The sequence below is a fragment of the Gossypium hirsutum genome, chromosome A08 (genome assembly GCF_007990345.1).
Source record: "Gossypium hirsutum isolate 1008001.06 chromosome A08, Gossypium_hirsutum_v2.1, whole genome shotgun sequence".
NCBI classification, from domain to species: Eukaryota; Viridiplantae; Streptophyta; class Magnoliopsida; order Malvales; family Malvaceae; genus Gossypium; species Gossypium hirsutum.
Genome location: NC_053431.1, coordinates 2,579,814 through 2,604,034, shown reverse-complemented (window position 1 = coordinate 2,604,034; position 24,221 = coordinate 2,579,814). Strand labels below are relative to the sequence as shown.

At 30.1% G+C, this 24,221-nt stretch overlaps 2 protein-coding genes and 1 pseudogene across 2 annotated transcripts; 2 read left to right on the top strand and 1 right to left on the bottom strand.

Moving 5' to 3' along the window:
• The first annotated feature begins 1,759 nt into the window (after positions 1-1,759).
• Positions 1,760-4,165, top strand: LOC107926205 (transcription factor MYB102). Its single transcript, XM_016856994.2, has 3 exons — positions 1,760-1,997; positions 2,218-2,347; positions 3,475-4,165. Exons 1-3 carry the CDS (start codon positions 1,856-1,858, stop codon positions 3,971-3,973), a joined length of 771 nt encoding a protein of 256 aa, XP_016712483.1. The 5' UTR covers positions 1,760-1,855; the 3' UTR covers positions 3,974-4,165.
• Positions 4,166-7,017: 2,852 nt separating this feature from the next.
• Positions 7,018-10,488, bottom strand: LOC107926175 (ABC1 family protein YPL109C, mitochondrial-like; annotated as a pseudogene).
• Positions 10,489-12,937: 2,449 nt separating this feature from the next.
• On the top strand, positions 12,938-19,633 carry LOC107926289 (ubiquitin carboxyl-terminal hydrolase 14). Its single transcript, XM_016857106.2, has 20 exons — positions 12,938-13,399; positions 13,649-13,820; positions 14,435-14,547; positions 14,653-14,986; positions 15,243-15,337; positions 15,838-15,971; positions 16,059-16,115; positions 16,207-16,284; positions 16,601-16,655; positions 16,746-16,781; positions 17,055-17,135; positions 17,414-17,612; positions 17,725-17,782; positions 17,857-17,979; positions 18,187-18,275; positions 18,354-18,443; positions 18,560-18,730; positions 18,832-18,956; positions 19,070-19,205; positions 19,321-19,633. The coding sequence occupies exons 1-20, from the start codon at positions 13,286-13,288 to the stop codon at positions 19,497-19,499; spliced, it is 2,439 nt and encodes an 812-aa protein (XP_016712595.2). The 5' UTR covers positions 12,938-13,285; the 3' UTR covers positions 19,500-19,633.
• The last annotated feature ends 4,588 nt before the right edge of the window (positions 19,634-24,221 follow it).

Below are 24,221 nucleotides of genomic sequence, written 5' to 3'. Positions count from 1 at the left end.
ATGAATTTAGGTTTTGGTCTTTTAATTTTAAAAAATTATAAAATAGTTATTTAATTATTTAAAATTTTCATTTGAATTATTAAGTTCGCTGTATGGCGTTCTCTGTTCGCATTACCTGCATCAATTAATCAAAGTTCTCATTCCATTTCTCTTCTATAAATTCATTTTTTATTATTATGAAATAGCTCTAAACATCACAGCTTTGCGAACCAAAATTCAAATAATTTTTTTATCTGATTTCCAACACTAGCCGTCAGGTTGACTTGGATTTAAGGTATATTCTTATACTCATTGATGGATACTGGTCAATCGTACCAATCATCAAATAGTCACTTTAGTCATTACCCTTTAAAAGTACATAAAAATTTAATTTTTTTTTATTTTTTAAATAAAATATATATTTAAAAATTAAAAAATATTTTTTAAAAAGTAAAAATTATGCAAAGAAACTCTTTAAAATTCAAAAAATAATAAATAAATATATTTTAAAAATATAAACAAAAATTCTAAAATTCAATGTTATCTAAATCAAACTGACTAGTTGAATAGGGAACCGAGTGGGGTATCCGTCTGATGAAAGGTAAATATCTGTTGACTTGCGAACAGGTGAGCCGAGCTAAAAAATCGATTGAATCAATAGTTGAACCATTTTTTAACTGGCTTGGTCAATTGGTTCTCAGAATGACTAGCCCCCAGTTCAATTGCCAATTCAACTGATCTTTTAATAATTTATTTGCTTTGAACCAACCTAACCAATCGTTCTAGTAACTAATTGGTCAGACTAGTTCAAAATCGGTTCAATTAATTTTTTAACTCAGTTTAACCAATCCATATTAATTCTTAAGTCAGTCAACTCAATATAATTGCACTTGTCATGCATGTAAATTTTTGAACCAATTTGATATCTTTATCATATTGATCTAAAAAAGTGTCTATAGTAATAATTACTGAATGGCTCAAAGTTTTTTATATAAATTAAATAGTTGAAAATTTTTAATCTATGTCAAGCTTGACATGCATAATCTATATATATGAATGGAATATGAAATATGATAATTGTATCATTAAAATTAATATTAATTGTACAAAAATATATGGAATAGTGTAAAACTATGTGCGCTAGTTTTACACCAATGTAAGTAGATCTCCCAAGGTTGATGTCAAAAGGGTAGTCAACCCCTAAAGTAGAATTTTTTTTATTTCATTATTTAAAAATTTATAAAAAATATTAACTAATATAATGATACAATTTAATTACACTTTTTCAAAAAAAAATTGTAACTTCACCTGAAAAAAATCTACTATTTTCTAGCGTTGTTGAGTTGAAAAAATTTGAACACACAATGTATAAAAACCAAGTAATTTGTAACATACAAGATATGTCGGGAGAAAGTATTATATGAAATAAAGATATTATCGCTTTTCAATAATTTAATATTACATTAATAATTTCATCCTGAATTTTAGAATTTTTATTTAAATTTATTTTTTTTTAAAATAAAAACACTAACCTAACATTAAACTATTTAAAAAATATAAATAATATGACGATACTCTTTCATACCATCCTTTAGGCTGTCCTAGATTATATTTGTACGCCATGTTTTTTTCCTTCTCAACAAGACACGTTTCAATTTGGTCGGTACCAAATCCTATTGACTTCTTCAATTTTATTTTATTTTTTCCTTTTTCTACTTTGCTTTTGCTTATCTTTTCGCCTCTATTTGTATATATATAAATACATACACTTATTTCTTCATGCATTGGATTTTCTTTTACTTACAACTTAAGCAATTTCTTCATTATTTTTGTCCAAAAAAGGGCAAAATTTTAAGGTGGTGTTTTAATTTTGGAAATGGGGAAACAACCTGCTTGTTCTTCAGACAAAAATGGTGAATTCAAAAGAGGTCCATGGACTGCTGAAGAAGATAAAATATTGATTGATTATATACAGAAACATGGCCATGGCAAATGGCGTACCCTTCCCACAAATGCAGGTATTCTTCTTCTTCTCTTTCTTGTTATCAATGTTCAAGGTAGAAAACCCGAAAAATCATTACGTATGTCATTTGAATTTAAAAGTGAATATCGTGTATGGATAAGAGTTGGGTGTAAGCAATTGAAGATCATAATATTATATCTATACTAGCTCCGATATAAATATCGAAGATAAATAATTTTAACACTGTTTTTATATGTTGCATTGAAAAAATTTAGGGCTAAAGAGGTGTGGAAAGAGTTGCAGGCTTAGATGGGCAAACTACTTGAGACCTGATATCAAGAGAGGAAAGTTCTCTGATGAAGAAGAGCAAACTATTATACAGTTGCACAGTGTTTTAGGAAACAAGTAAGTCTTTCTCTCTCTCTCTCTATATATATTTATCAATCCATTTTAAAAGGGTAAATTTTAAATTTATATAAATTTTAGTTTAATACGTAAATTTATACATAAAATATTGATTTAATTCAATTTTTAAAATTATTGATATAGTTATTAATATAACAACGTATTATGTATATAAATAATTATATTTATCAATATAAAAATAAATCGATGTATTTATTTCTTTAAATATGTGATTGAATCAAAATTAAAGTTTTATGTAAATCTTATCATAGGTCGGGTCACCCGCCTAAGCCCAAAGGACTGTGGAAAAGTGAGAGCGTTTGAGCAAAAATATAGGTTCGGGCTCAGCTCGAATCTATCTAAATTTTTTTCCCCTTGTCGTTTGCTGTTATTTTGCTATTATATTACTACTATTTTGTTGTTATTGTTTCGATATTATATAACTCTTGTTTTATTGTTAATTTTGCTACTGTTTTAGAAGGACTTGCTTGTTAAGTTACACTTATCTTAGTGTTATTTAAGTATAAAGTTTTTTTAAAATTTATTTTCAATTTATTTTTATATAAAATAATAATATAAAAACTTTAATACAGGCGGGCTAGGTCTGGTTTGAGTTTAATATTTTTATTTGGATTGGGTTTGCAAAAAATTTTAAGCCCATTTTTTGGGTTTAGCTCTGCCCTAGAAAACGAGACTAAAATTTGGCATCGGCTCAGCCCATGATCAAGTCTAATTTCATGTATATAATTTTACTAAATTAAAATTCATATATCAAATTACATATTAAATCAAAATTCATGAATAATTTTAAAATTAATTCATTAAATTCTTTATAATTATTTTCCATCATTAAAATATTACTTTAAAAACATTGAAATTATGCCTATAAATATTGTGAATAAAGATTGGATGAATTTATTTCTATTTAGTTGTTTTATAATTTATAAAATTTTAAATTAGTAATAATAAAATTTTATTTTAATCTTAAAAATAATAAAAAATTAATTTAATTATTTAAAATTTATAAAAATATAAAATATTCTTCCTAAAATCTCTCTAGTAAAAATTTGGTTTTTTTTTTGTTGTACTGTCTGATTTAACTTTTATTTTTGAAACTCTGAGCTTAGGTGGTCTGCCATTGCTTCTCGATTACCAGGAAGAACAGATAATGAGATAAAAAACTACTGGAACACTCGCATCAAGAAGAAACTACTGAAAATGGGGATCGATCCCATTACTCACAATCCAGCCCTCCATCTTCTTCACCTTTCATCACTTTTAACCTCTTTTCTTTCCAATTCTTACAACCTTAATAATCATCCCAACAAATTTTTACTCGGAACTGAATCCATGTCGGACCCAAACTTCCTTATACCTGTCTTATCATCGTCCCAAAACAAGAACCAGCTCCAAAATATTGAAAAAAACCAGGCAGGGAATACTTTTTTTCAATGTCCTGATAATAACCAATATGAACAAGGAAACCAGTTTCAAGAATGCGATTCAAAGGGTTTTTTTCCAATGCAAAGTTATGGATACTATGATTGTAATCTATCCATGGATGATCAAAACCAGACATGTTTTTCTGGTAATATTTCGAGTTTGGGTAGTTTCGGATCGGGTTAATCAGAACCTTGTTCGAGCTTGATTCCGTTGAATTCGTCGTCGAGTGATGAAGGTGGTGGAAGAGATAGTTATTGTGGTAACATGTTAGATGTTTGATGTTACTATATAATAGATTGAATGTTAATGGATGTAAGAGAAAGGATACCATCAAAAATGATATTATCTATTTTTAATAAATTAATGTCACATCAATTATTTTATTTTAAAATTTAGAATTTTTGTTTGAATTTGATTATTTGTAATATGAAAATGCTGATGTAGTATTAAATTATTAAAAAAGAGATACAGATGACAGTGACGATATATGTAATATTTTAAATATGTTTGTGAAAAAAATAGTTGTTTAGATTTATTATTATTTTTATTGAAGATTTTTGTTGATTTAACCATTAATTTTTCTTGTTTCCATTGATGATAATAATAATAAACCTTTTGAAAAAAAAATCTCCATTGAGATTTGCAAAAATATACATTAGGTGAAATTATGTTTATGTTTTTTAATTTCATCATTAGTACCTATATTTTTTTAGATTTTAAAGTTTATGTTTTGATTCAAATGGTAATTATTACATTTATTAATTAAGCTAATATGATTTTTTTTTTAGTTTTATGTACAAATAATAAGTTGAAAAAGTATATGTTTGTAACTAGTGGTGTAATTAGAGGGCTAGTAAGGACTCCAACCCCCTAAAATGAAAATTTTTACATTTAGTCTTTAAAATTTTTAAAATTTTAAATTAATAAAGATAAAATTGCACTTTGGTCCCTCTTAAAAATGATAAAAATTTGATTTAATCATTTAAAATTTATAAAAATGTAGGCTATTAAAATGGTGAAATTACAATTTACTATTGTAAAAATTATAATTTAATTTCAGCCCCTTAAAAATTTTTTTGGCTTTCTTCTATTTGTAATGGCTTTCTTCTATTTGTAACTTAAGATTTATTTTTAAAAATAGCATAATTTATTGGCAACCGTTTAGTTAATATTGAAAATTTGAAAGTTCAAAAAATTATAAAAACTATTATTTTAACGTTAGAAAGACTAATTACAAAATTTAACCTATATATTAAAACAAAGCAAGTTAGGGAAATTTTAAATTTTCCCATATATTAATAATAACGTTAAATCCTTTTATTAGTCCCTATATTTTATAAAAATTATAGATTTAGTCTTTATTCTTAAATTTGATCAATTTTAATCATTGAACTTTACTAATTGGTCAATTTTATGCGTACAATTGTGAATTTAATCCATATTCTCCAATAGAATCATTTTAAATCTCTATACTTTTCAAAATTTTAAATTTCAATCTTGAAGCAAATAATAGACATTAATCCATTAACTGATCTTTACAGTGTAATATTTATAAATAATAAGCTAACATGACAGTGGCACTACACATATAATAATATATTAAACACGTCAAACTCTGAAAATAATAGAATTTAATCTAATGAATTTAATAGTTATCTTGTGGTGAGGATTAAGATTCTAAAATTTGAAAACTACATGATGACCAAATTAAAATAGAGAGATTAAATCACAACTTTGGTAAAGCATAAGGACTAATAGCAGAATTGACCAAAAAAGGACTAACAGCAGGATGATAGCCGCAGGGACAGGAATTTGCCAGTTTTCTCCGACGACTTTAGCTGACTAACACGTGTTAACACAGTCAAAAAGGCCATAAATAGCACGTGAGAAACAGAAGTTAAATTGGTAACACGTGGCATCCAAATGAAAGCTCCAAGCAATTCGCCGAAGATTTGTTTGTCTCTTGTCGTGTTCTCCTGAAACCAGTCAAAGCTTTTGAAACGTGAACGCAACTTCGATATACTTTCATCACCCCCTTTTCCATTTCACTTTTTGTTTACTTTAAATTTCTTTTCTTTTTTAACCTTTTTACTTTTTTTCTAATTTTTATTTTTAAAACATGAAAAATAAAAATTAATATCTAAATATGCCTATAATTTAAGGATATTTAAATTTAGTTTCTTATTTTAATTTAAGACATTAAAATTTTATACTTACTTTTTTATTTAGTAGATTTAGTGCAATTAAGATTTAAAAATGGAACATAGTTTTCAAAATTTTAAATTAATTAAAAATATAATTACATTTTAGCCTCTCTTAAAAATACATTTAATATTTATGTTTAAATAATATTATAATAAGTGTAACTTAATAAGCAAATGACTCTAAATTAGTAACAAAATTAACAATAAAATAAGAATTATATAATTTCTAAATAATAACAACAAAATAATAATAATAATAATAATAACAAAATGATAACAAAATAGTGTTAAAACAACACCAAAACAGTGGCTACAACAGCAAATATTTTTTTGCAAATTTTAGTCAGGCAAAAGAACTTACCCAATGCTTAACCCATTTAAAAAACAAGTCTCGTGTTTTTACCCAAGTCTATTTTTTGAACTTATATTTTGTTCAAACTCTTTCACTTTTCAATAGACATCTGGACCAAGTATGATCAAATCTAGCCATGACCCGACTCTAAAAATTTTCCAAGCTCAAACCCAACTTGATCCACCAAAAAAGGCCCATTTTACTATTTTTAAAACAATAAAACATTAAATATATTTTTTTCATATTAATATTTATATAATTTTAAATAAAATTATTTAATTTGAATTTTGACCAGGACTAACGCGACTCAAACCGAACAAACCACTCAACCCGTTAATAAGTAAAAAATAATTATATAATATAATATAAATCATCTTAAACACAATTATAATCCACCAATTATCTAAAGTCGAATGAAAATCATACATAACTCATTAAATCAAATACTCAAATATCACACTATTTCTACCATTTACAGTATATGAGTTTTTGCTAAGTACTGTCCTTGACAAGATTTTTAAAATTACTAGATAACCATTTATAATAATAATAATAACTATATTAAAAACAGTAATTGACAAATTTAGTCAATTACTTCCAATGCATTGATAACTATATTGCTATATATATAATATAGTAATCTCAAAATGCAGCTTTAGAACACTTTGTTATTATATTAAATCTATTTTCTTTTAATGTATATTAGGAAATCAGAATGTGTCAACACTCTAAATATTTGTAACATACAATATATGCGTATAAACAAAACAAAATATTAATGCCCCTTATGAAATCCGGACCGAACCAATAGTTTTCTCATTATTGTAAAAGGTTAATGTCATACCTTGGTACCAAAACTTTGGGTAAAAAAATAGAAATGATGATGATGATGATGATGATGATGAACAGAGAGTCCTTTTAAGGTGCCACAAGTCCTTCAATGGTGTAAAACAGAGATTCAGCCCAATCAACTTTGAATAGCAATGTCTGCAATGTCCGCATTACGTCGAGTTGAGGATCAAGTTTCCGTTGCCATCCCTACCAAAGATGGGAAAAAGAAAGAAGAAGATAAGGAATCCAGATTTAGGTAACATCAAGAAAAATGAAGAGTCGGAATAACGTAGCTCAGATTACATTAGTTGTCACACCCAGAAAACGAGCAAAAGGAATTCGATAACTTCCTTAGGGAAGAGAGGGCTGCAATATATGGCAGGCAAAGAGTGCATTACCTCGAGAACCAAGGTGGTAACGATTACTGTACAAACATTTCCATCAATGTTGACTTTATGACGTCTAACATGATCAAGCAGTTGTTGTATGCACTCGCCTGGATGGATAGACCCGCCGTCTAGAGAATCCCATAAATGGAAAGATTTTTCAACATCCTGTATAACAAAATAAAAAAGCTTAGCTTGGATCATTTCTATTGGTACAACAAAATAAAATGCATGGTCCAATCAAACCAAATTCAAAGTGCGAATAAAGAAGATAGCCGGTGAGGATATGAGGTTCTAACTTTGTCCAATAAACCCAATTTTAATTTGAGAACATGGATGAATGCTTAAAACCAAACATAGTAAAAACATGAAACGTGTTATGAATTCTTGAATAAACAAACTCTTCAATTGAAGCCCTATTAACTTTCCTGGGCGATATAGAAAATCAGTATGTTATACTCATCAGAATACATTACCTCTATGAAACCTTTCGGATTAGGGCAACGGTGCTGTTTAGATAATCTAAGTGTGCACTCAGCAGCACTTTGACCGTCTCGAAGAGCAACAGCCTTAAAGAACTCGAGTAAATTCACTCGATCTGTCCTAGAGAGTTCAGCTGTCATGCCCACGTCAAGTAAGATAACATGAGGCCTTGAACTAAAGAGATGATTACGTGATCGCCTATCTTTTATACGGACAAGAATATTTCCGGGATGCATGTCTGCATGAACAAAATTATCTACCTGGAGAGTAACAAAAGAACCGCATAAGTCCAAATCCAATCACTGAATCTTAGCATGACTCACACATACACTTTTCGGATGCAAAATCTGAAACCAAGCACTGGACTACAGCATAGAAGAAACCATACAAACAATCTAATGCCAATGCAACTCAGCAATTATAACCGCCACTATGAGAAGAAATGAAAAAGTGAAAGATTGAAAGAAAAAACAAGAGAACAAGAGAATAGTACCAAAAGCATTTTTAAAAGTGCATGTGTCCCAATGTGAGCAAGGGTGCTTTTAATCTGTTCATGTCCTTCAAGCTCATCAACATAGTGCAAAACACTTTCTCCTCAAAAGTCTCTACCAGAACAGCAGGGTGCACCAAAGGGTATAGAGGCTTCGGAAATGAGACATCCTTCCATCTGCGGAAGTTGTAGATAAAACGGCTTAGGTGCGCAGCCTCCCTAGCAAGATCAACTTGAGACATCATGTAAACAGCAAATTGTTGTAAACTTTCATCCAATCTCAACCATTTCAACGTAGGGATGAACTTTGAAATTTTAGCCACAGAATTAATTATAGTAAAGTCCCTTCTAATTGATTCACCAACCCCAGGATGTCGAACCTTTACAGCAACAACAATGGGCTTGGTTTGCTGACCAGGGTATCTATATTTTAAAGTTGCTCTATGAACTTGAGCAACACTTCCAGATGCCAAGGGTTCCTCTTCAAAATCAGCAAAGATTGCAGATAACTTTCGACCAAATGCATTTTCAATGGATTTCTTTGTGAAAGAGAAACTATGTGATGGAGCTTTCGTATGAAGTTCAGCAAGTACATCACAAAGATCTCTGGGAAACAGATCCGGTCTAGTTGCAGCCCATTGACCCCATTTTATAAATGCTGGGCCTGCTTTTTCCAGTGTATGGTGGACAATACGAAGCCACTTTTTTCTGAATTCAACACCTAGAGAATCCACAAAGGGAGCCATTGCTACGCTGGGTAAAAACAATATCGCTAAATAGGTTGCTCTGAATAACAAAATTACAAATTCCAAAATGAAAAACACAAACGATGCTAAATAAATATGCCCATCTTGTGCTTGCATATAAAGAGTATCCTTTGCAGGGAAGCCTTCTGCCACTGCCCATCTCTGCTTGTTCCAGGCTAGTTCTCCGATTAAGAACGCCATAACACCAGGAGCTACCTGGTTCGACCTACTTAAAGCTAGACTTGCTGCACGGGCAATTCTACTTATTGGTGTCAAAGCTGGACCATCATAGTAAAATACATGAAAAAGCCTCTTCCAAGTAACTTGTGCCTTGTCCGAAAACACATAGCTAGGCGAAAGGGAATAGAAGCTCCGAGGCTGATAATTCTTAGATAATCTTTCCATTACTTTGTACAATGCATAATGCATAGTATCTTCTCTAAATGAATGTTTATACTGTGAGTAGAACCTATATAGGGAAAAAGGGTACTCAACTTTTGGGTGCACCCCATTATTATTCATTTCCCGAAAGCTATTCTTCCAGTTTGAATGAATCGATCGGCCAACCCTCCTAACATTTCCATAGACCAAAAATCTGCATAATGTTAAACCATATTTTCCATTTAACAAGCTGAAAGAATAACCAAAATACAAACAATAAATTTAACTCTATATAACACATTTTTTAAAAAATGATAAATAAAAAACTTTAATTAATTTATATTAACACTGTTTATAACACTACTGAAGACGAATTAAAAAAAAAAAACTCAATCGTAAATCAAGACTGAGATTTTCCATTCAGGTGCAAAGAAACCAAAAGGAAAACTAAATTAAAGTATTAAACGAAAGGACAAAGACAGAATCTGTGGTAAACTAAGCCAAATGTAAGTACTTAGCCCTATTCCGATCAATACAGCGAAACAACAACAAAGAATACGAATTCTTTTGAAAAAAAAATTACTAAAAGATCAAAGTTCTTGAAGGTAGATTAACCTCGACATGACGGTAAACGACGCCGGTGAGAGCATCATCGCCGGCAGGGAATGAATTGGATCAGCCGTGAAGGCGGTCGTCGGAGTCGGAGGCGGCGGCGGTGGAAGATTGGCGCATGGTGGTGGAGTCGAACATGTAGCTGAGAATGATGCAGACAAAGAAACACTGTTGCCGCTCGAGTTAAGAGATCCGAGTGATGATGTGGTCATTGTTTTTGAGGGTTTCTTTTATATGGTTAATTGCATATTTAGTTCATGTATTATATTATTTTTCTCAATTTCCTACTTAAAACAACAACAATAAGAATAATAATAATCAAATAAAGCTTACATCCAAATATAATCGTAAATCAATATAAAATATTCACAAGTGATATTTCTAATATTAATAAAAAAAATAATTTTAATTTTAATATTAAATCAATGTTATTAAAATCTAAGGGCAATTAATTTAATCGATCCAACCAATTAAAACAAGAGTATTGAATTGGGTTTTGAATAGACTTGTTTATAGGTTGAGTCACCCAAACCAGCTTAAAAAGTGAGAAAATTTAGATAAAAAATAGACTTAAAAATAAATTTAAATAAAAAAATAGCACCCGTTTAAAAAATGTCAGACTTCAAGTAAGAATTTTTTACTCGACAATTTAGGGAGAGAAGAATGAATTTTCTCTCTTGAATTAATGAAAATATTTAACTTAATTAATCCTATTTAACTAAATACTCTAACATCATTTTATATATTATAGTAATAAAGATGGTGGATTTTATCCTCACATGCAACTAACTTGGTTTAACAATGGTTAAATAACCATTAGGTTTTAACATAATTGCTACATAGGCCCTTATGTATTTTCTAAATTAGAACTCAATAATGATTATTTTTTTATAATTTAGTCCCTGTATTATAATCAACTTATTTCTCAGTTCAATTACTCAACTACTTAACAATATATTTTCCAATTAAATACGAATAATTCTTCGATTCATAATTTCATTCACTTGGGTTATGAAATTTGGTTTCGAAACCGTATTTTTCAACATTGGCTAAAAATCGAATTGTTACAACTTGTTCATTTAACAACAATTTATTTTGTATGAATAGTATCCTGGCATGCTTTTCATATAAAGTCTTTTTAGTTTTGTTGTTATTTGACTTTTTCAAATGACAAACCATCTCGTAAAGGAATTATTATTGATATCACTCAAAGATACAAGGTCTTTAGATAGAGAGGATTTTATCTCAAAAACATATTGTTTAGCAATGCTTTTATCTAGAAAGTGCTTATTAGTAGCAATGATAAATTGGCTCAGTGCTTCTTGCCAAACAAGCTTATAGAATGCTATAAATTTTGAAGTTATTATGAATATACATTCTCAATGGCATATACTCTATTTTATCTTTATTAGTGCTTTTGTAAAATATTTTTTGTCCCGAAAGAAGTAAAAAGATTTAACTTTTGCTCAAAAATACTTTTTTGTCTAAAAATATTTTTGAAAAGCAATACTAAATTATACCTAAGTCCCTAAGTCCCCAATAATTCTAGAAAGAGCAAGTGAAGTCTAATGTATCCAATGAATACCAATGCTATACAAGGAACCATCGCTCGAAAGATGGTTTATCTCTTTACATGCAATAAAATTTTCCCTTTCCAAGATTGAACCTTATTTCATATACTATCATATTAAAGCTTCTCCTTTGCTACAGGGTTTTTCTCCATTGTTCTATCTCATGAATTCTTAATTTCCTTGTCCTATTGAGTTGTTAGACGAGATGACAGTAAAAATTCAAAACATTAATCATTTGCCCTTTAACATTTTCAATAAGGTAAAAGAATTACATGCGAAGAAAAAAAACAAGTGGCTCAATGAAGGGTAGTAATAGCTAATGCATTAACCAATAAAGCTTCCATCTTCTAGGCGTTTGTCGAAGAGAGCTAAGAAAATGCCAACAACATTGATACGAAGATGCGGTGAGAAGGGGTTACCTTAGTAAAGTCTCATTGTTGGCACAAACTTCTCTCATTTCTCACCATTAAAAGCCATTGAGATATTAATTCTCGTTACACATCCAATAATTATTTGAACTCAATAAAAATAATTTTTTAGCTTATTGAAAAAATATTTTAAGAAATCCTAATTAACTTTATGGCAAGCTTTACTTCGTTTGATTTTTAAAATGAAAGTTAAAAAATATAAAGGAAAAAAATCAATCTGCTTAAAACGAAAAAAATATAGAAACCAATTGTATAAATAATTTAAAATTTTTATTTGAAATGATGATCTAATTTGCCACATCAGCTTATCAAATGATAATTAACAGCTTAGTGACTTAAATGTTATAATGCGATAACGCAAGTGACTAAAACGTAACATTTGAAATATAAATAACTAAAATGTAACCCGTAATAAATAAAAATGACTATTTTAATAATTTGCCCTAAAAAAAATCACATTTATTTCCAAAAAAATCCAAATTTTTTTACGTCAAAATAAAAAAAAATTGAGGATCCCATGTTTATATTATGAAAAGTCCACCTCTAAAGAAAAATTTGAGGAATGAGTTAATTTTTGTGATATATAGAAAAATAAATCAAATTTGAAGAGAAAAAAACGAAATGAGACGTATTTAGTTGGAAGCAGGACTTAGTAGGCGTGCTTTCTAACTTTTTATCCAAAAAAAAAAATCATTTCTTTAAATATTTTTAAAAATATAACATTTTCTCCAAATTTGTTCTTAATTTCAAATGTTGTACATTTACTTTTATTTTAATTTTGCAGTCCAAAAGGGGGGTTTTGAGTTGATTTAGCAAAGACCCTTGTTTTAAAAGCTTACTCATCACTCTCTTTCTCTCTCGATAAGAAAAAAAGTTAAAAAGAAAAAAGAAAATTCAATCTTTCGGCGAAGAAACAGTCTCTGCATTTGCTTGAACTTTAGGGCAAAAATCTGATTCTTGCCCTCTTTTTTCTCTCCTAAAAGACCAAATCAAGGAAGAGAAAGAAAACAAATGGAAGGCATAAACCCTATGGACCTGCTCCGATCCAATCTCTCTCGGGTTCGGATCCCTGAACCCACCAATCGTATCTACAAGCAAGAATGCTGCCTCTCCTTCGATTCTCCGGTACTCTTCTTTTGTTGTTGTTATCTGTTTGTTTCTCGAGAAACTACTTGATTGCTTGCGACTGAAAAATATCATGTTTATAGGCTATTTGTTTTGACCTTTGAGTGTTTCGAATTTGTTTTGCTTATGAGAAAGTTAGTAAAAGCTCAGATTCTTTTGCTTGAGTTTTTAAACTTCTTTTTTTAGGGTTTTTTTGGTTCGAGATTTTTAAAGAACTATTAAATGTGGTTGATTTTTTTTTTTTTGCAGAGGTCAGAAGGAGGATTATTTGTTGATATGAATACGTTTCTAGCGTTTGGGAAAGATTATGTGGGTTGGAATTATGAAAAGACTGGAAATCCTGTGTATCTGCATATTAAGCAAACGAAAAAGTTGGTTTCTGAAGATAGGCCTTTGAAGAAACCCACTCTGTTGGCTATTGGTACTTTTTATAATATTTGTTATTATTTACTGTTTGTGAACATTATGTTATCATGTTATTGTTCATGTTGGTGGTGTATGCATATCGTGCCTTACTTAACACTGGCAAGGCCTATATTGTGCCTTAAGCAATATAATTGTTCTAGTGCCTTGAGTGCATATTGCATGTCCTTGATAACAATGGAACTGAGAGTGGTTCTTATTTTGTTTTGCTTACCCTTGGTAGGTATGGGAGATATTTTGTATAATGTTCTGGGGTTCCAAGTATAAAGGGAAAACATTGGAAGTGCCTATGTCAAATACATAATCATGTCTGACACTTTTGAGTTGAAACTACTATCGCCAGTGACTTTAATTTCTTTGATCACGAGTTACAGCATAAATGATGCTTGCAGCTGTTAATAAAAGAAGTTGGAACTAGTTTATCCATCTACTAGCACGTTTAGAGAATTAGAGCTATTGCATGTCTTGTTCCTATTGGACTTTGCATCTGGAACCCATGTGAGAGCTACAAAATGATAAAGTTTTGAAGTTTCAAAGTTTTCTGAATGATTGTATTGCCTTAGTACTATCTGTTGTGGCTAAATAGTAATATCCATGCAATTTGATTTACAGGTGTTGATGGTGGATTTGACAACAATGAACTAGAATATGAAGAAACTCACAAAATTGTCATTTTGCCTAGCTATGCAACTCTTCCTTTTCCATCTGTGGAGTTGCCTGAGAAGGTATGGATTGTCTCATTTTTTATTTTTAAAGAATTTTAAATCAGAAGTACATATTCTTCATCTTGGACAGCAACCTAGCTTGGTTATCCAATACGAATACTGTAGGTAAGGTTGGCAGTTGATGCTATTTTAATGGCTGAGGGTGCTGAACGGAAAGAGCAAGTTGCAGCCTGGACAGCTGATAAGAAGCAAATAAGTGCATATGCAATGGAGTTGCGGCAAATTGGCAATGTTGTTGTTCCCCCATCTGGTTGGAAATGTGCTAAGTGTGATAAAAGAGATAATCTATGGCTAAATCTTACTGATGGAATGATTCTCTGTGGGAGGAGAAATTGGGATGGAACTGGTGGTAACAACCATGCGATTGAGTACTACAAGGAGACTGGCTATCCGCTAGCTGTAAAGCTTGGGACAATTACTTCTGATCTGGATGCTGCAGGTAAGGCTTCCTTGTATTTCACTGTCTGTGTGCGTTTATTTCTGGTGTCATTTTAATAACTTCTTATTGATCCGCAATGGTTACAAACTATTTTTGCTCGGTTACCCTTGAGATTTCAACCTTAGATATCTTTGTATTAGAACTTTGGTTTGTGGCACTGAAAGTCTGAACTGCAGTTCTATGATTATCTTTCTTTTGAGCATTGGTAGGGACATTTGTCAGAACTTACCATGGGTAACTTATTGTGGCATTTCAGATGTTTTCTCTTACCCAGAGGATGATAGTGTTATAGACCCTCTTCTAGCTCAACATTTGGCATATTTTGGTATTGATTTCTCATCATTGCAAAAGGTTAGCTTTTTTCTGTCGATTAATTATTTGCTGCCTTTAAGGTGAATTTGCAATTTTGTTATGCAATTGTACCTTTTTTGTTTATTATCCCTATGGTTTCATTTTTGTTCGAATGTTCAGATAGTGTTTGCGAAACCTTAAGTTTGATATCCATTACCTTTTCATAGAATCCCCCTTCTGATATGTTGGTATGTATAAACTTTGTCATGTAATTATTACATTTTTAATGACAACATTTGCTAAAAACGAACTGTGTCAGCCTTAAGGTTTGTAATTTTTTATTATGGTTGGAGTTTCCGTAAACAAAAGTTACATTTTAAATACAACTATATTCTGTATAAATCTTGACCAACATCAGCTTAAGCGGTAAACAAATGGTATCATTACTGTAGAATGTAAGTTTCAAACTTTACCATAAGAGAAGATAAGAGAAGGTTTGAAGTGTTTATAAATGATTTAGTGTCATTTGAATAGAAATTAAAGTCTTTCATTGTTTCCAGACTGAAATGACAACTGCTGAAAGGGAGCTTGACCAGAATACCAACTTTGATTGGGATAGAATTCAGGAAAGTGGGCAGGATGTGGAACCAATTTTCGGACCAGGTTATACAGGTCTTGTGAATCTTGGAAACAGGTAATGTTGATCATGATTAGCGCTATGGCTACCAATAACTATATAATTATATAATGTTTTTGATTAGCTAAATTTGTTCTCATGCAGCTGCTACATGGCTGCAACCATGCAAGTTGTGTTTTCAACAGAGTCATTTTGTAGACGGTAAATTACAATGCTAATATTGTAAATTCACTTAAAATTGGAATTTATTATGCTTATTTGCCTTTCTTGCCTTTTTTTTGCGTGCTATCAGCTACTATATGAACCAAAGCTTAAAAATGGCTTTTGAGACAGCCCCAGCTGATCCAACTGTAGACCTCAATATGCAGCTGTAAGTTGCCATTGTTCTGGATAATAATTTCTAATTTCAATATGTTATGTGTTAAAATAGTTCTCAAATGTTGGTAGCTCCGATGGGGTTTTCTTTTTGTCTTTCTTGACATAGATCACATGGTTGTTCGTTATGTATTTTTAAATACAATATACGCATGGTTTTCTTCTTATTTTGATATGTGTGATTGTTGAGTTTATTGCGTTGGCATTTCCTTGCCGGTTCTGTTCTGCTTTGTATTTAATAAGCAGTTTCTTATTCTTTTGCCTCATCTCTATTCTTATGATTACGTAACCACTTTCTGGCTGTGTGGCAGAACGAAACTGGCACATGGTTTGCTCTCCGGTAAATATTCTTTTCCAGCAGTAGAGGTACAGCAACCGTATCAATCTATTCCTTAGTATAGTTGGTTATTTTCCCTGATTAATGAATTAATTGATTTAGTTTGTTTTATCATCCAGAAAGGTGAAACGACTGCACCTTCAGTAAAAGATGCTGTAAGCTTCCCACTTTATATCTCTGCCATGATTGTTCTGATCTTGAAAATTCTTAGATGGCACCACTGAATTGCCATTTATATTGTGATATAAGTGTATTTGTAATCTAGAAGTTTAGCAATAGAATTTGTGTTATGCAACTAATATGCTTAACACGAATCTTTGTATTAAATTTTCAGTAAAATTAGTATAATTTCTATGTGCTGTGTTTGAACGATTCTGACAGTTGTCTGTTAAATTCTTTTTCATTTGTCAACCTTCTGAAAATATTAGAAACAGGAAGGGATCCCTCCTCGCATGTTCAAAGCCGTTATTGCAGCCAGCCATCCCGAGTTTTCTACCGTGAGGCAACAGGTATGCTGATCCTGCTAATTTGACTACGGAATTATTATTTGGTTTCTAGCATTAGCTTGAAATTTCTACCTTTGCAGTAAAGTAAAAACGATTCTTTTAGATTCCATAAAGAATATTGCATAAAGGTTCTAATTGTATACATATCTACTTTATTATAATTGCAATCTGGGCTTTTGTGGGTTAATTCTCTCATTGCACGGTAGGATATTTCTCGGGGCTCATGATTTTCCCTATATGTAGCCATCAGTTACTTATATGGACACTCGAATTATCTGTAGGATGCCCTGGAGTTCTTCCTTCATTTTCTTGACCAAGTTGAACGTTCTAATGCCGTGAAACCTGAACTGGATCCCTCGAGGAGTTTCAAGTTTGGTGTTGAAGAGCGTATCTTATGTTCATCTGGGAAGGTTGCTTACAATAAAAGGCTTGACTACATTCTTTCTTTGAATATTCCATTGCATGAGGCTACCAATAAAGGTAAGTTTTGATTTCTATATGTATATTCATGTTTGTGCGCATATTTCATTTATATCTATATTCATCTATACCTGAAATTTATTTCTAATGATTTATTCTCTGAAAAATTCAGAAGAACTGGAAGCTTTTAACAAAAGCAAAGCTGAAAAGATTTCAGAAGGGAAGGATGTGTAAGTTCCTATGGTTTTATTTGATACTTGTAGCCTTCTGTAGAGTGTAGGCCTTAGGATGCCTTGTTTTACAGATCGAGCGATGAAATTGTTCGACCAAGGGTACCTCTAGAAGCATGCTTAGCGAACTTTGCAGCTCCAGAGGAGATACCAGATTTTTACAGCTCCGCATTGAAGGCTAAGACAACAGCTATCAAGTAAGATTTTTGCTCTCTAATTGCCTTGCAATCCCTTAGTAATGTATACTTTTGGAGAAGGGTCCAAGATAAGTATATATTTTCCAATAATAATAATAAAAGACGACAATACAGTTAATTGATGCTATTTTGAACAAAGGTTGCAGACATGCAATCTTAGAGTATTCTTTTCTTAACATGGAATATCTTTTGTATTTTACACAACAGGACTGCTGGTTTAACTTCGTTCCCCGATTATTTGGTATTGCACATGAGGAAGTTTGTCATGGAGGCCGGCTGGGTGCCTAAAAAGCTTGGTAATTTTACAACGTTGTTACTTACAGTGCACATTGCTTTTGAATTGATATTCATCATCTACTTTTTCGTCCATTCAGATGTCTACATAGATGTCCCTGACGTCATAGATATAAGCCACATTCGCAGCAAGGGCCTTCAACCTGGGGAAGAACTGTTGCCAGAGGCTGGTATGTGAATTAACAGATTCCATAAGTGATAATTGAATTGAGAAGGCGGTGATGTAAAAGAGAATTCCTGATCTGTAAATATTTGTTCTTGATTTCTCTTTATTTCTACTGCATAGCTCCTGAGGGTGCGGCGGAATCAAGTCAGCCTGTGGCTGATGAAGCAATTGTTGCCCAGCTTGCCTCAATGGGCTTTAACCAGCTTCATTGTCAGAAAGCTGCCATAAACACTTTAAATGCTGGTGTGGAAGAGGCAATGAATTGGTTGCTTTCACACATGGATGATCCAGGTACTCTGAATTTAGCATTATAAGCATTATCTTGAATCTTTCATTGACCAGTAGGCGAATAGCTTTGCATCCAAATGATAATCATTGTTATATCTTTTCAGATATAGATGCTCCTATCTCCCATGAGTCACAAAGTGCTGAGATATCTATCGACCAATCAAAAGTTGATACCTTGATTTCGTTTGGATTTCAAGAAGAAATTGCTCGAATGGCATTGAAAGCATCGGTAAAGTCTTTACAGCATTTCATTTCTTTTGCAAATTTGGAAATTGTTGTTCTGTAATCTGTTTTCTTACACTCGAGAAATTCGTAACTGTGGGCACATGTTCATTTTCACAGGGTGGCGACATTGAAAAAGCAACAGACTGGATATTTAACAATCCCAATGCCTCTGCTTCATCAGCTATGGATACAAATGCATCAAGCAACGGCCCATCTACTCCAGTCGATCCAGGACTGCCCGACGGAGGAGGGAGTGAGTCTCTTTTTCTCAAGTCTTCAACTTATCTTGTCAACGTGTTTCACACTTAAATGATCGTCTGGTTTATGGACTTCTAACCCATTGCTGCAATGTTTTTGTCAATGCAAAGGATATCGGCTTTTCGGAATAGTGAGTCACATCGGAACCTCAACTCAGTGTGGCCATTATGTTGCTCACATCCTGAAAGATGGTAGATGGGTGATTTTCAATGATGATAAGGTTGGTGCTTCGATCAATACACCCAAGGACATGGGTTACTTATACTTTTTTGAGAGGATTAATAGCTGAAATTATAAGTGAAAACTATAGTAGAATTTCAGTTGGAAAATTTTAGGCAACTCCTTTCAGTCTTTTATAGAAGTGGCTTCAATAACATTGGTATTCAAACATTTTAATCTCTAATACTACATTTTTCCCCTTAATATTTTGTTTTTGCTTTTTTTTTTTAATACTATGCTTTCAAGGGTAGTTATTATTATAATTATCATAAATTTGGTGGTGGTTTTTTTCCTAAATAATTCAACTGGTAGTACACATAAAATTAATATGAATGCTTAAATGCTTTGAAATCTATAATAAATGAATTATTAATGTATTAAAACTGATTTAAATTTATTATTATATTATGAAATATATGATGGATTACACAAATTTTTTTTCTATCTTTTTATTTTAACCTTAGTAGTAGTAGTTTTCTTTTTCTCCACAATTCAAGTAATTAAAGAAAACAATAAATTCTTTTGAAAAAGGATTAAAAATATTATAAAATTTAGTTTAATTAAATTTTAAAATCGATTTAATCCCCACATCATACAGTTTAGACAGATGGAATGCCATTTGCTCTAAGTTGAGTGTTTGATTGACGAGTGTTCGGTGTATATGTGTGAGACTACAAGTGTTACTTGTATTATGAAATGTTTGCACGAATGTGGCCACAAAAAAAACATACATATTTTTTATTTTATTTTACAAAACCCATCAAATAACTGAAGACAGCATCATGAGAAAATAAATGTCAAAAAAATATTGGTAAAAAGATGTAAATTAGTAACTTAATTTTTACTAATTTTAGAGTTAAATAATTATTTATGGTAATTAATAATTTTCGTTAATTTTACATTGATATAATAATAAATTTAATTCTCAAAATAATGTTTTGTTTTTAAATTTTTAAAATTTTTTTTAAAAATATCAATTTACTTAATATCGAAATACCAACTGATAAAGATGAACTACATTAATGTTAGAATTGAGAAAGTTGGGAATATCATACAAGGAAAGAAGAGGAATGAAGATGGAGGAAACTTGAATTTTTTTTTTTATTAACATTGTCGCATGCTTCTTCTGTCTCTCATTAAACCAGTCCAGGACTTAACCTAAACATGAGAATACAAAACTCGAGCTGGTTCAAAGCACCATCTCCATCCAAATCTCCTTCACTCAACATGCAAACAATTTCATCATCTTCCATATCTCCCAACCCTAACATCGCGCTCTTTATCTTCAAGCTCTCGAACGTTATCACCCCTTTTTCCGCATCCATCAATAGCCTGAACCCATTGCATACTTCTCCCAACAACCATTCCGCACCGTATTTTAACATCATTGAAGGGAAGTAGTCTTCGAAATCAACCACAATGTCGATTACTTCTTCCATGGTTGAACACTGTAGATTTTTAAAGGGCTTTTTAGGTTTTAACTTGTGTAGGAGTAGGACGGGTGGGGTTTATATAAAGGAGGTTCTTGAAGGGGACAATAATGGAGATAGAGGAAAAAAATGGGGATTTTCCAGGAAAGAGTGGAGCCATTGCAGACAATTTACAGTACTAAAGATAAAGTTTTGTGGTTCTAACTACTAGAGTGAGCTTCTTGCACCATTTTTTCTTCACATTTCCTACTTCCTGGAAGCTGCATGATATATGTATATATATATAAAGTAATTGATATGGCATTATAAATTGTCTAATAATGTAGTCAATTTTGGCATTATAAAGGTGTTGTACTTTTATTATATATTTGAGAAAAATTACGTATTTAAAATATATATTTGTGTTTAAAATTCACATATAATAAATAAATAAATATACATGGTAGGTGAAAATTTTTGTGTAATAATATTTAAAAACACGAGAAATGAAAAAAATAAGCTCTAAGTGCTCATGAGTTAAGTCAGGTTTGGGTTAGACTTAAGTATGATATTAATACATTTTATGCTTGTCTAACCCTAATTCAGCTCAAAATATGAGTTTAAAATTTTTTCCAAGCTTACTTCATATTTGTAAATAGCTAACCCGAGATTATTTTACACTTATCCGTATTTTTAAAAAATTTTAAAATATATATTTATATTATTTTTAATTTATTAAATTTTTATATATAGTCATCTTAACATTTTTTAATTACATTATAGTAGTATTATATAATACTATTTATTTAATTTCTTATGTATTATAAATGACATAATATTTAAAAATAACATAATATAAAACATTACAAATTTATAAAAAATTAGGGTTGGGCCCGGGCCTTAAATATCCAAGCTCAAGCTCGACTCATATCTTAAAAGAGTATAATATTTTTTACCCAAATCCTTCCAAATTTCAAGTAGACTCGTGAGCAAATCTAAGCTCTAGCTATACTCGTAAAGTTGAAGTTTTATGCTATGTTGATGGCATAGATTCAAATTTCATTATTTTTAATTTTTTATTAGTTTTATTAAAAATATAAAAAGATAAAAATATTATCGTAAGAATGTAATTTGTTCCAAACATGTAAGGATAATTTAATAATTTTATAATTGAATTGATGTCCAATTTACTTGTAATATCAAATTAAATAAAAATTTGAATAGATGTATTCCAAAATAAGGAACCCAACAGGATATTGTGGAAATCAAAGGATTTCTTTGTTTGTTAGTTGGTCTCAAATGGAATATATGTTTATGTGTATATATATATCTATCAGTATAAAACTAATATAATTTTTATCTAATTTTTAAATTTTTTTACAAATAATATATAATTTTTTTAATTTTTTAATAATCAGGATGATAATGCACTTGAATACACTCGAACCTACGTTCTTACATTGACAACAATATTATGTTTTATAAATTTATAATGTTTTATATTATTTTTTATATATTATATAATTTATAACACATAATAAATAAATAAATAGTAATATATAATACTACTATAATATAAACATTAAAAATATTACGATGACTATATATAAAAATTTAATAAATAAAAATATAAATTATTAAATATTAAATTAAAAATCATTTAACTATATTTTTTAATTTTAAAAAAAAAAATATAGATGAGCCTAAAATGATTTTGGATTAGCTATTCATAAATATAGGGCAAACTTGGAAAAAAATTTAAACCCATATTTTGAGCCGAATTGGGGTTAGACAAGCATAAAGTGTGTTAATATTATGCCTGAGTCCGACTCAAACCTGACCTAACCCATAAACATCTAAAGCTTCGTTTTTTTATTTTTTAATATTATTACACAAAAATTTTCACCCATCATATTGCATAATTATTATTATTAATTTTAAACCACTCATTTATTTAAATACACGTAATTTTCTACTGACATATAATAAAATTTAATAAAAGTGCAACACCATTATAATGCCAAAATTGACAACATTATTAGACAATTTATAATGCCATATGTATCATGCAGCTTCCAGGAAGTAGGAAATGTAGAGAAAAAATGGTGCAAGAAGCTCACTGTAGTAGTTAGAACCACAAAACTTTATCTTTACTGTAAATTGTCTGCAATGGCTCCACTCTTTCCTGGAAAATCCCCATTTTTTCCCCTCTGTCTCCATTATTGTCCCCTTCAAGAACCTCCTTTATATAAACCCCTCCCGTCCTACTCCTAAGTTAGAAACCTAAGAAGCCCTTTAAAAATCTACAGTGTTCAACCATGGAAGAAGTAATCGACATTGTGGTTGATTTCGAAGACTACTTCCCTTCAATGATGGAAAAATACACAGATGTTGTTAACACGAGAAATATTTTTTTTAGCATAATAACAGTCTTTTCAATCACATTTCATAGCCTTAAATATTTCGTATTAAAGAATTTACGAGCTGTTTATAGTACTTGTGTCTAATATCATTATGTCAAATGATATTATATTCCACTATATAGCGCAAGAAAATCATTTCTATTTGCGTAATTAGTATCAATCTTTTAATATTTAAATTTTCAGTTCAAAAAATCTATAGCTTTAATTATAAAAAAAAATTTGAGAAATACTTATATTAAGTTATATTCATTTTTATAATACGTAAATTAAGTAAAAAATAATTAAAATTTATAATATATAACCTTTATAATTTTTTTTATAAATTGCAAATAATATAATTTTAGTAACTTTAAAATGTTATTTTTATTAAATAAGTTATGATAAAAAAATTATTACATTTATTTATGAATAAGTTTATTATTTTTATAATATATAGTATGTACATATAAATAAGTTATGTCCATACTTCATGATATTATAACACTTAAATTATTTTTTATAATTAAAATTTTTACCGTAATTTTATAATTTTTTTATAAAACTTTATACATACACAAATTATTTTTATAATATAATATTTTTTGCTATAACCATCCCAAACACTCATATGTGTTCATGCTTATAATATATATATATTATAATTGTATTAAAAAAATTTTAAAATTGGTTTGGGTGCAATTATCTACGCAATTACTTTAATTGTCACTCTCCCCTAAGAATTCGTAAGTGTAATTGGGATGCTCCAATTACACCAAATTCGATAGGATCAACCAATTGCAATGGTTATCCAAACATGCCACTAGTAATTACACGAAAATTCAATTATTCGATTGTTTTTTAAATATTACCTGAAAGTTTAAAGCCTAATTAAAATATAAATTAAAAAAAAATTAAGAAATCCCTTAGAAAAAAATGACTGAAACAAGGCATAATTTAGGACCAATTATTAATAGTGTTAAA